Source organism: Hydractinia symbiolongicarpus, chromosome 2, assembly GCF_029227915.1.
Source record: "Hydractinia symbiolongicarpus strain clone_291-10 chromosome 2, HSymV2.1, whole genome shotgun sequence".
Classification (NCBI taxonomy): Eukaryota; Metazoa; Cnidaria; class Hydrozoa; order Anthoathecata; family Hydractiniidae; genus Hydractinia; species Hydractinia symbiolongicarpus.
The window spans coordinates 10,976,653-10,989,316 of record NC_079876.1 but is presented as its reverse complement, the minus strand read 5'-3'; the positions used below and the strand labels follow the sequence as shown (position 1 = coordinate 10,989,316).

General features: G+C 35.1%; 1 protein-coding gene across 2 annotated transcripts in view; it reads left to right on the top strand.

Annotated features, from left to right (window-relative positions):
* Positions 1-12,664, top strand: part of LOC130629378 (eukaryotic translation initiation factor 2D-like) — a 42,410-nt gene that overhangs the window by 19,754 nt on the left and 9,992 nt on the right. The window contains exons 8-13 of one of the 2 annotated variants that reach the window (XM_057442537.1): positions 2,558-2,669; positions 2,924-2,969; positions 3,194-3,297; positions 3,948-4,115; positions 4,991-5,170; positions 6,037-6,099. In XM_057442537.1, coding sequence (XP_057298520.1) covers positions 2,558-2,669; positions 2,924-2,969; positions 3,194-3,297; positions 3,948-4,115; positions 4,991-5,170; positions 6,037-6,099 — 673 coding nt within the window. Of the gene's footprint in view, positions 1-2,554; positions 2,670-2,923; positions 2,970-3,193; positions 3,298-3,947; positions 4,116-4,990; positions 5,171-6,036; positions 6,100-12,664 lie in introns of both variants that reach the window. The other variant, XM_057442536.1, reaches the window with a different exon arrangement.

Genomic DNA, 12,664 nt, shown 5'->3' with positions numbered 1-12,664 from the left:
TATTTATTTATTTATTTATTTTGTTTTTTTAAATAAGAATAAATCCCTCCAAAAGTGACAAATGTCTGCATGGTGGTTTGCAACACATCATTCAGTAAGAGACAGAGTAGGCTGATAACATATGAGTCAGGTGGTTAGAAAGTCAGACAAGAAAGTGGTGAAGGACGTGAAAGTTATATCGGGGGAAGAGTGTGTTTCCCAGCATAGGTTGCTGGTTTGTGATATTATCTTGAAGAATGTTAAAGAAGCCAAGGGAAAGTACAGGCCCCGTTGTAAAGTCTGGAAGCTGAAGGAAGAGATTGTAGCGAGACAATTTAGTGCAAAAGTTCAGCAGTTAGCCCACAATGGTCAATGTGATAGTGACAATGTTGAAAGTACTTGGACTACTTTGAAGAATTGTCTTCTAGAAGCTTTTGATGATACCTGTGGGTGGACAAAAGGACCAGCTAGACATAGACAGATCTGGTGGTGGAATAATGAGGTTGACCAGTGTATAAAGGAAAAGAGGAAACTTTTAAAAGAGTGAAAGTCCGGTGGTAGTAAAAATATTTACTTAGAAGCTAAGCGTCGTGCTGGTACAGCAGTGTATAAAGCAAAATCAGAAGCGAATAGAAACAGATTTGCAGATGTGTTAAGAAGGGAAGACCAGCGCAATGAGGTATTCAAGATAGCAAAGCAAATGAAGAAGACTAATCAAGATGTTGTAGGTGAGAAGTGTATACGTAATGATAAAGGTGTTTTGGCTAGCACAGAGGAGGAGAAAATGGTAGCTTGGAAGAATTATTATCAGAGATTGCTTAACACTGAGTTTGATTGGGATGAGGATAATTTGTCTGATGATGATGATGTAGAAGGGCCAGCTATGCAGATCAAGACAGAATGGGTAGTGGAGGCTGCAGGAGTATCATGTATTGTTGCAGAGATGGTAAAAGCATCTGGATATATTGGAGTTGAGTTTATTACAAGTCTTGCTAATCAGATTATAAAGGATGGTGCTATTCCGAGTGAGTGGCAGTCGAGTGTAATAGTGAATTGTTTCAAGAGCAAGGGTGATGCATTAGAAAGAGGTAACTATAGAGGTTTGAAGTTGGTTGATCAAGTAATGAAAGTTATTGAAAGAGTGATTGATAAGTTACTTAGAGAAAGAATTGATATAGATAAGATGCAATTTGGTTTTGTTCCATGGCGTGGCACTACAGATGCAATATTTTTACTCAGACAGCTTCAGAAAAAGTATTTAGGAAAGATTCTCTATTTTGCTTTTGTAGATTTAGAGAAAGCTTTTAATAGAGTGCCACGTAAAATTATATGGTGGGCTATGAGAAAATTAGGTGTGGATGAGTGGCTAGTTATGATGGTAGAGTCTATGTACAGCAATGCTAGAAGTCGTGTCAGGATTAACGATTCACTTAGTGATGAATTTAGTGTAAATGTTGGTGTACATCAGGGTTCTGTACTTAGTCCTTTGTTGTTTGTTCTAGTCTTAGAAGTGCTGTCGATGGAGTTCAGAACAGGTTGTCCATGGGAGTTCAGAACAGGTTGTCCATGGGAGTTATTGTATGCAGATGATTTGGTTCCCATAGCAGAGTCGATGGAGGAATTGTTGAAAAGTTTGAGAAGTAGAAAAAAGGACTAGAAGAGAAAGGGCTAAGGGTGATCACAGCAAAGTCTAAAGTCATGATTAGTAGCATTGCAGCCAAGTGTGATCTTGTAGTTGGAAAGTGGCCTTGTGGAGTTTGCAGGAAAGGGGTTGGTAATAACTCAATTTTTTGTCAGACTTGCAAGCATTGGGTATATAAGAAATGCAGTAGTATTGGTGGAAGGTTAAGAGCCGACATTCAGTTTGTATGCAAGCGTTGCAAAGGTGAGATTATAGAGAATGAAGTATTTCCAGCTTTAATGATGTACAACAGTGGTTCGTTAGAGATAGTTGTTCTGTTACTTAGGTGATATGTTGGGCAGTGAAGGGGGTGTTGGAAGAAGGGTTACTTGCAGGATAGGTTCTGCTTGGAAAAAGTTCAGAGAGTTACTTCCTTTGTTGACTTGTCAATTGAGGTAAAAGGTAGGTTGTATGAGGCCTGTGTAAGAAGTGTTATGTTGTACGGTAGTAAGACATGGGCAGTGAGCCAGGGAGATCTTGACCGTTTAGAAAGGAATCATATGAGAATGGTTAGGTGGATGGTGGATGGGTAACGCCAGTCTGAGAGACAGAAAGAGTTCAGATGAGCTAAGAAGCAGGCTAAGTGTCTGTAAAATTAAAGATATTATCCAGATAAGAAAATTGAATTGGCTGGGGCACGTGGAAAAAATGGAGGAGGATAATTATGTAAGGAAGTGTAGAGACTTGATAGTTCCTAGGGCAAAGCACAGAGGCAGACCGAGAAAGACTTAGCAGGAGGTTATAAGGACAGACTTTATACAGAGGAAGTTGAGTTTAGATCTAACATAGTCTAGATCAGATTGAAAGAGGGTCATTAATATACCCCGTCTAACCCATGCTAGCATGGAAAACGGACGTTAACCCGAGAATGATGTTAATGTTTCTTTTGTTTAGAAGAGATGGATAATCTAATTGAGAATTGTTTTTGTCAAGCTGTGCTGGATGCAAAGAAAGTGGAGCTACCAATTCTTGTCAGTACGTTTTCAAGTCAGTACCTTCACGCTGCATGGTATGTATAATACTGTGAACAATCTCATGGTCTTATTTTTTCTATGTAGTTGTAAGAGCAGTTATATTCTCATAAAGTCCTCAAAAATGTTTACAGGAGTGTACAATGCTAAAACACTGATCTGGTTGGCTTTTATAAACTTCTTTTTCTCATCAGTGGAATCTTTTCATTTTAGTTTAGATATAAAATTAAAGACTTTAGTGTTTACATATACATTGATTCCACTGGTTTTCCTTTTTATGTTATTTTATCAGTCCAGATGGGAAACGAATTGAAGTCAAAAAATCATCATATAAAAAAGTAATTTCTTGTTTCTCTTTTGGTATTTATTATTTCCGTTATGTTATGTTATTAACATGGAATGTTGCTGTATTTTAATTTTCCTTAATCTACTCTGTTAGTTGCCTTTTCAATGCAGATATTGTGATTATTGTTACTGCAACTTAGAGATTTTGAGTTCGTTTTTCTGAAAAAGGTACCTTCTTTACTGGATTTGTTTCTCAAAAACGTTTACACCATTTTAGATGTCAAAGTTTTTGTCAGAGATGCAAAGCAGAGGAATGATAAAAGTTCAAGAACTTTCAAAAGGTGTAGAATCTATAACTGCTATCACGCTTGAAAATGAAATGTAATGCTTTACTTTTGTTTACGCTTTATAAACGTTTTTTTATATGTTTTAAGAGTGTGCCAATTTTCCTAACATTTAAGTCAACTGTTACAACAAGCCTACCACATATTGCTGTATAAACTAGTGATCTTCTGTCATGAAGATCACAGTGTAAAAGTTGTTGTGCGCAAAATTATTGGCAACACTTGGCAGCCAGCAAGATGCAAAGTCGCTATAAAAGTGTTTAAAATTTGCTCGTGTCATTCTTTTGCGCATGCACAACAAGATAATCAAGTTCGGGACTAAGCATTCCCAAAATTCGGGAGAAACGGTCTTGCTGACATCAGCATATTTCAAGAGAATGGACTTAAGATAACAACCTAAACATTGACAAATTCAAATTTGAAACTATAATATAGAAAGTCACTTTTGGTGGAGAAATTTGGAATTGGTCATTATATTTTGTCCATAATTGTAGTTTGTCCTGTAGGAATATTATTATAATGAGGGTGATAAGATAAAACTGAAGTTGCAAAAGAAATTTTAAAATGTGTGCAGCAAATTAAAATTGCATTGATAAATGAAAAAAAGTTGGGGAAAAGTTTGTATTTTTATAAACGGCTATTTCACTTGATCATATTCATATAAAATATAACTGGAGTTTCGTTTAGGCTTCGCTGTTATAAATCATCAGATTTTGCTCATGTAATGAAAGAAACAAAGGAACTTAAACTGGTAGAGGAGCAAGAAGCAACAAGAAGTAACAAAAGTATAGAAATCAGAGAGTTGTATGGAGTATCTGCGAAAACGAATCCCTTCTTTAAGCTTGTTGGATTGAAGTATGTTATATTTAATGTTTAATTGTTTACCGCTTTAAAGCTTGTTTTATATGGGAGAGCGCTCTGCTTTTTTTGTTTGATTCCTTGAAGTATACATACCTTAGTAACTTCAGAATATAGACTTCATAAAACGAATTTTAAATCCTTAAGAAAAATTCAATTTTCAGAACAGTCACTATCAAGTATGGCAGCTGATTAGTTTTGACTTTAAACAAGATTAAAACCAAGATCAAAGTCAGTGTCCATGAAGTGCCACTTTATTTGCTTAAATTGAAAAAATTGATGTGATGTATTTTAACTTGCAAGATGGAAACCCTGCATTTTATTTGTTCATTTTCTTTCTCCTGATTTGCAGTTGATGACGATGTTGAAAAATGAACATTTGATAAGCATGGCGGAAGGGACAAAAATGAGGTTAAAAATAGACAATCAATTTTTACTCAGTTTGTAGCAAATATTTAATAACAGCTTTTAAAATTTTTAATGTTTTGTCTGTACTTGGCAGAGAACGTAGTTCAAACCAATGATCCAACTTTAAAAGTAAGTATTAATGAAGGCTGTATTCTATGACAGTTTAGGAAAGATGGATGTTAAATGCTGAAAAAATTGCATTCCATTGCAGCGGCTGCTGAAAGTACACCCAGCTCAAAAGTCTGTTTCTGGACTGGTAAAACTGAAAGAAGGATTTGTAGGGGAGTTGGAGTGGGAGGAGGGCAAGCACCATTTTTTTTTAACCCAATTTTAAAATGGTTACTATGAAAACACAACAACCCCCAACCACTACTTTTCAAATTGATTTGTCGCTTCCGTGTTTAGTAATTGCTAACTCCTTTTAATAGCTTATTTTTTAATGATTAACTTCAATCTTGACTCAGTAAAGGTAATGCATTGTCGTCATCTGAAGTTCGAAAGTTTCTAACTGAATATGTGAAAGAGAAGGAACTGATGAACTTGCGAAACAAGAAGAAAGTCAACTTAGACGCATTACTGACCGATGTTTTGTTTGGTAAAAAAGATTATAAAGAATCTCTCACATGGGATCAACTACTCACCAGGTAATACTGTTGTTATGAATCAGTTATGTGCAAGTATAGCGCAGTATGTGTCGCTATTTTTGTTGTTATCATTAGTAAGTTAGTTAAAATGTAAATAAATTTAATGATTAAGATAAATGCATTATTGTTTCAATAAATCATTATTAATATGAACCTTGTAATCTCAATCGCTGATTCCGCTCATAAGCACAAAAAACATATGTTTGCGCATAGCATAATAATCGCGAATCACAATTATTGAATAACTAAGATTTTCGTGAGCTGAACAAGGCGACGCAGAACAAGGCGACGCAGAACAAGGCGACGCAGAACAAGCTGACAACGACTATTTTGACTTTGAAAGTAATTGTAGTCAGGTTTGTACGTCTGTTTGACCTATTTCTTTTTTAAAAGCTTTTGTGATATTTCTTTTTTGAATGTTTTCACAGGTTAAAATAAATATATTGTCACGTTTTCTAGCCATATATAAAATATTAGGATTTTAGCTACAAACAAACATTTTGAGGGAGCATTGTAAAGCCAGCTAGTATTAGTTATTGCTAATCAGTTTTATATAAGAGTTTTTTATCCACAACATTATTTTTTTTTATGTTGGGGTTGTGGCTAGCTAGCTCTTTAGCTATCTGGCTAAAGTGTAAAAGTAACCAAATGCAGTTTGGCTACAACACAATTCTTAATCAATAATTTTTATGCTAAATGCACTTAGGTAGCTACTCTTCTTTTTACTGTCCTTAAAACTGCCATTGACGCTGGCGTTCAGTTCACTCAACTATATTCTAAGATTTCTTTGTATACATTATATCTTAACTCTGGTTGGAATGTTTTGATTTATCGAAGATAAAATATGTAAAATAATTAATTTTTAGAATGTTGGACAACATGAATATGTGTCATGAAGTTACTCTTCCTGGAAAGAAACCAATCATCAAGTAAGTTGTAGTGGTTTCCTTTAGTTTTTTAATCCAACGTAAACAAAGTAATAAATTATAATATACTTCCGAAAAACAATGTACACACGCCCGCTAGCAACTGATTAAAAATTAGTAAAAATTGAAAAATTGGCGCGTCTTGTCCAGTGTGGTATGTTACTTGAAGCATTTTCTGCAGATCTTCAGGACCAGAATATTTTAAAAGATTTTATGGGAAGCAAGTTAAAGGAAGTGATTTTTTTAAACCTCCATAACCTTTTGTCTTGTGTTATCTCGTAAAATATTCAGGTTCTACCCGCAGCAAGTCTTTAAGCCGCAAGGGTTTTATTGCTACCTGTAACCAAAAATTTTCATGTTTGCCTTTGTGTAAAAATTAATTAGTGAAATTGTTTACCCAGGACAGCCTCTTTAGTTCCTTTTTGCTACTGCTATCAACGAGGGTCCTGCTAATGGGGTCCTCGTGCATTTAAAGCTCCCATTTGAGTTGCGAAGTCGTGCAAGCACAGCAATCTCTCATCTATACAACCGCCTAAGATATCAATCCTATTCTCATGCTGAGTGCTAAGCAGAAAGGATAGATTCACACTTTTATGGTCTCTGGCATGACTCGTCCGGGGTTTGAACCCAAGACCTCCCGTACTGCAAGCAAACGCTCTATCACAAGGATACCAGTATCTACCTCTTTAAGATATTCAGGTTCTACTTAAGACAGGTATTAAAATCTAAGGTTTGTTTGTTTATGGACAAAAACACAAAATGTTAGGCGGGAAAGCAATTCAGTCATAAACTCTTAACTGTTTATAACGGTTTCGAAAATTGAAGTCCTGCAATAATTTCGAAGAGCATTGTGCATTGCCAGAAATAAAGCTTTCCAAAATTTACAAAAAATTAACAAAATTCCAAACCCATATGAATTTTTTTAGATAAGGTAATATAACTTAAATCTTTAATTAATTCGTCTAAGATAAAAGATAAAAGTACCGAATAATCCAGAAATATTGTTGAGATAGGTGTTGTGTTATGAATTATGCACCAATAATTTGTAACTTTTATGCACCGTTTCCTTTATAATAGTAGGCGTATTCTGTCTGTCCGCAAGATAATCGTCGTGTCACGGGTGCACAAATTTTATATATCTGCACGAAATACCAAATACGATATATTTTTACTAACTTTGTTTTGATTTTTGCCCGCGTGTGGGGTAACCAATCATGACGCCGGATTTTGTAAAAAAAAATTTTGGCCTTGACATGCCGACGAAATAACGTAAAAAGCAGAGCCACGAAGGCCATTTTGGGCTACAGTTGCGTGAAGAGTTATTTTTTTAAAATATATTACACTCGAAACACTCAAATGTTTACTCGATTTACGACATCTGCATTCCTATACTAAAGCGATACGGAATAAGTTTCAGTGAAGGTTTAAAAATTAATCATGGCACCGGGCTAAGCGCATGTAAACTATGTCGTATATCCGTATATTTTCCAAAAAGACGGTATAAAAAAAGGACATGCAATCTAGCTACTTACAATATGTCTTCATAGTTTTAAGAGGTACTATTTACAACCTCCATATATTAGTGGAATAACTATCAAATAACAAAATATATAACATGTTAAAATCAAACTGATGTTAAAATTTGAACCATAACTTGCTAAAAAATTTAATTACTGTCCTGCAGACAAATTTATATTAACTGGTCATCGATGCTGCATGAATAAAATGATATCCAACTGGGCGAAAGTTGGTTAAAACAGATCAATGTTAATTTTTTTATCTCTTCTCTGAATTCAAATTTTTATGAATAATCAAAACTATTGTTGCCATACCTACTGGTTTCTTACTGTTGCCATAACAACTAGTTTCTTACTGTTGCCATACCAACGAGTTTCTTACTGTTGCCATACCAACGAGTTTCTTACTGTTGCCATACCAACTAGTTTCTTACTCAGTACCAAACTTCATAGTCTAAACATCGTAACCAGGAGAGGTATAACAACCTTTATCTCTATCTGATTTTCTTATTATTTTTAGTGCAATATCATTGTCTGTACTTTATGAACGTGTCCATGAAAATATATCCGCATTTGTTATGTTTTTCAAGATTTTCTGATTGTGGCCAATAGACCAAATATGGGTATTATTAATATGGATATTATTCTTAGAATAGTAATTTCACACTCCTTGATATAACTATAGCGAACAAACTGACGAACTCTACGACGGTCAGCCAGGAGTATCCACACCACAAGCCCATATGACCACCTATGTCAGCTAGCAAATTTCCCCATGTGTAGTACAGCTGGTCTTCGATAACTTTCACTTCAAATGTTTTAAAGTAAACATACAAATCTAAGACGTCGTCTTTTCTTAAATTATGCTCATTATGATCGTTATAGTCACCGTAAGTAAGTTCGACAGGGTAGTTAATCTCCTTACACGGAGCCATACATGTACTGAAGCAAGATTCTTCTTTCAACAGGATACTTACATTAACCATGCATTCGACGTGTTCGTGTGCGCATATCGGGTGAAAAACGGCGTGAGGCACGTCCACTGTGCAGTTACATAGCAACTCATACCGACGGTGAAAACAGTTGTCTCGGCACTGCACTTTCGAATGTTTTGTTATTTTCTGTTGCGCTTTTATTGGAGGTTGTATAAATACGTAATCTTCTATGCAACTGTTGTTTTTGAATTTATCCACTCTGATGCGCTTGTATATTTCAATGCCTGCATAGTGCACTTTACCGGGTTGCAAAGAAACGCCATGGTAAAGGAGGTCCACTTCCTTACCTTGTGGACTGACATGCAAGACAGCTCCAATTGAATCTGCTAACCATGGTAAATATTCATCCCTGTTGATTTTTATAGTCAACTTTAGGGCGTTGTTGATTCCAACTTGAGCTGGCAGTACTTTTCTCTTTTCTCCTTTTCCATTGATGTCACTATTAAACGCAAAGCAATTCCCAAATTTCCAATGCCAGAACTGTCGCCAGTGTTGTTTTGTTTTGCAATTTGTTACTTGAGAGTACACGCATGATTGTATGGTGTCATTGAAACTGTGACCGTATTGATAGATGGAGGTCCCGTTGTGCGCAATTATCATATTAGTTCCTTGATAAAAGTGAAAAAAGTTTTTTAATTTATTTTTTAATTTATCTTTACCGTTCAACCCTTTGAGTAAGTTCTTTTTCTCTTTAAACGCGTCAGTACGCAGTAGTTCTGGATATTGTTGCTTAGTAATTGCGTTTCTGTTGCACACAGCAACCAGTGGGAAATGTTGAAGTCCTGCATCTTCAATATAAGTCTTCGTCATGATGGGAACATCTAGGTATTGTATCACCAGTTTCTTCGCTTCGAAGCAGAACATGGCGAAACTTGCTGAAATCACAAGCAGCCAGAATGACTTCACATACCATCTTTTTGTGGATGTAACAAACTGAAATCCATGAGCTGTCGTATTGGAAGCGAAATTGTGGAAGATTTTCTTTAACATTTTCACTTGTATTTCTCTTTTTTTATTCTTCATCTTTCGATTAGTTCTCAAGCAGAACAATACGCGTCCAATACACGATTCCTGTTTTGTTTCAAATGCTGTCGAAAGTTGTTTGACATCAGGATTACTTTTGTAGTGGAAACTATGCTTTTCGTACTGTTTTTCTTTTGTTGTATGAATTGAATATTTTTCTCACCTGTTTGATAAATATTTTTTCTCTTTTTAATTATTGGTATTGCATACTAAAAAATCTTAATACATTAGAGCCCAATGGAAAACAGAATTCCAAACAAAATGTTTTGTTTGTTTTTTTGCGAAAAAAAATTAATAGACACAGTTGATATTTTTATCTGATTTTATTTGTTTATTTTTACATATATTTCTTCTTTGTTATTTATATTCTTTCTCGACAAAAGAAGCACTTAAATTAAAGCAACCTAATTTCCAAGCTCTTGTTTTCTTTTCTTTCTCTTGTTTCTTTCTCTCTCTTGTCTCTCACCAACAAGCGTTGCTTTTTCAAACAAAACGGTGGGTCTGTTTTTAAAAAATTCAACCTTTTAATCAACTTTTTTACTATTAGACCACGTATTTCGAAAAATAGAATCCTAAAAATGCTAAGCGTTTCATGAAAGATCAACTAGTTCACTTGTTATTCACACAACTCTGGATCTACCCAATCAATTCAATCTGTCGGACGTAGGTTTTATCGTTGAGAATTTTTCAATATAATGAGCTATATTTTCGGAGAAGGCATGATACTGCTTTTAATGTAACATCTTGAAACGCTATATTGCCAAGAAAGTGATTCTATACCGGTACACACTAACCTAACGAGGGCGGATCAAACTTACTTTTTATGTTTTTGTAACATATGGTTTTCTTTTTTGGATAGCTTGAGAAATTCATTGTTTAAGTCTAACGCTAGGGGGGGGGGGAGTTTACATAGAAGGAGGACAGGACGTTTTCCAGGATGATTTTGATCTGCCCTTTTTTATAGAAAATCAATATAGAAAGTGTTGCGGAGAGGTTGCCAAGGCAAAGGCATTAAGCACGGCAAGGAAAGGGCAAAGGCAGGCAAGGAAATAGGAAGAGGAATCAGGAAGGCAGGGGTAGGCAAGGCATGGGAGCCACAGGCAAGGACATAGTAGGCAGGCACCAGAAAAGGCATAGGAAGGGTAGGCAAAGAAAGGCACGGTCAGTGCTGGCAAGGCAATGGAACGGCAAGGCAGGGGTGCATGACTTTAATAGAAAATCTCCACCTTACAACTCAAAGATTGCGTATACTCAATATTATCAAATTTATCTCAGGTCAATATACAGTGAATCATAGCCATTACAAGTATTTAAACAATCGGTCATAACGACATATCATTTTTTGATAAATCTGAGATTAACTTGGTTCCAATGACAACAACATTAAAAAGTCAAGATATAGAAATAATCAGAGAAGTCTTACTTAAAGATTACCTATTATATGAAAACCTGCTTGTTGTAGGTGCAAGATAATTATGTTTTCCTAGCCCTGTCCAGGATTTGAACCTGGATCTCTCATTTGCATGAGTGTCATAGCCATTAGACCAGCAGGGCATAAACATAAATATGTATACAAAACTTTACAGGTGAGTATTATATACACTTAGGAATTTACGCTGGTTAAGCCACAATTAACTGTGTTACCTGGTGTTAAACGCTTTATGGAACAATTAATACAAATTTTAAACTGTACCACACAATCATAAATCGAGTGAAACACACAACATTTAAGGTGTGTCGGGTGTGTAATTATATTTTTCAGATTCACAAAATATATATTTCCTTCAACTTTAGCTTGAATAGAAACACAATTTACATATTGTGCCATGTCATAGTGAAAACTGTTTCACAAAATGTTCCCGGTAAAACGTAAAATATATATGTACTTTAATCTGTGGTACGCCATTAGTATAGGTAAACAAACCCTTTCAAAAAAACTTTAGCACAACTTCTGTTAAATAGAAACACAGGTAATAGCTTGTCGTTAACACTAGGCTGAGTGATTAGTACAAATATACTGTGGGGCACATCCGAAAAACTTTGGTTCAAATAAACAGACAGTAAACACCCTGTTGTTATCCTACACAGCTAAAACAATCATGCAGCACTTTTATTTTGCGGAAAAGTTTTTGTAACATTTAAAAATAAAAACACTGCTTAAAACCTGTTTTTATGCTCCTAAAGAATCCTGCAATATTTTATGGGAAAAGTTTGTGCTAGATCAAAAATTAATCATAAAATCGAACAGCCGTAATACATTTTTAAAAAAACCTTTACTGCAACTTCGGTTTAAAAAAACACAGCGGAAACAGCCTGTTGTTAGCCTGTGCAGCTAAAAATCAAATAGCAGTATATGTTTTGTTTGCAAACAAGTTTTTATGACAGTAGGATAAAAATCTCTTATTCCAGACTGAACAAAAACATCATTAGAGCCACATGTGTAAGGATCGGGTCAAGTTACAAAAACAGAAATTATTGGGACATTATTTGTATACATATCGTGAAATTAGGTAAAAAATAATGAATACACTTGGAGATTTTCAATACATGTTGACGATTGAACGAGATATCTATCTACATCTACATCTATCTATCTATTTATATATATATATATTGAAATAATTTTCGCTTCTGCAACTTAAGCCGCACTGATGTATGCTCAGCGGCAGGGTTAAAAAAGTTAATTTCCTGACGTGTGTACAATATATATATATAGCTAGCTACAACCGTCCACGAAAATATAGCTCTCTATTCCCCCTTAATGTTAAGAACTGCCAATTTGTGGCTAAGCAACGTAAACAATTACACGTGACATACCTGTATATAAACATTTACTATCTGCAAAATATCTAGCTGAACATATGGCTCTCACCCCCTCTATAAAATTCAATGTTATAAAATACCCAACTTGACCTCGTAAGTGGGAAGGGAAGTATCTGTAGAATTATATATAGGTATGTACTTTTGCTGATTTCGCTAAACATTTTTTGCCCTTGAACTTTGGTCTAAAATTGGACCATTGTGGATTGTCGC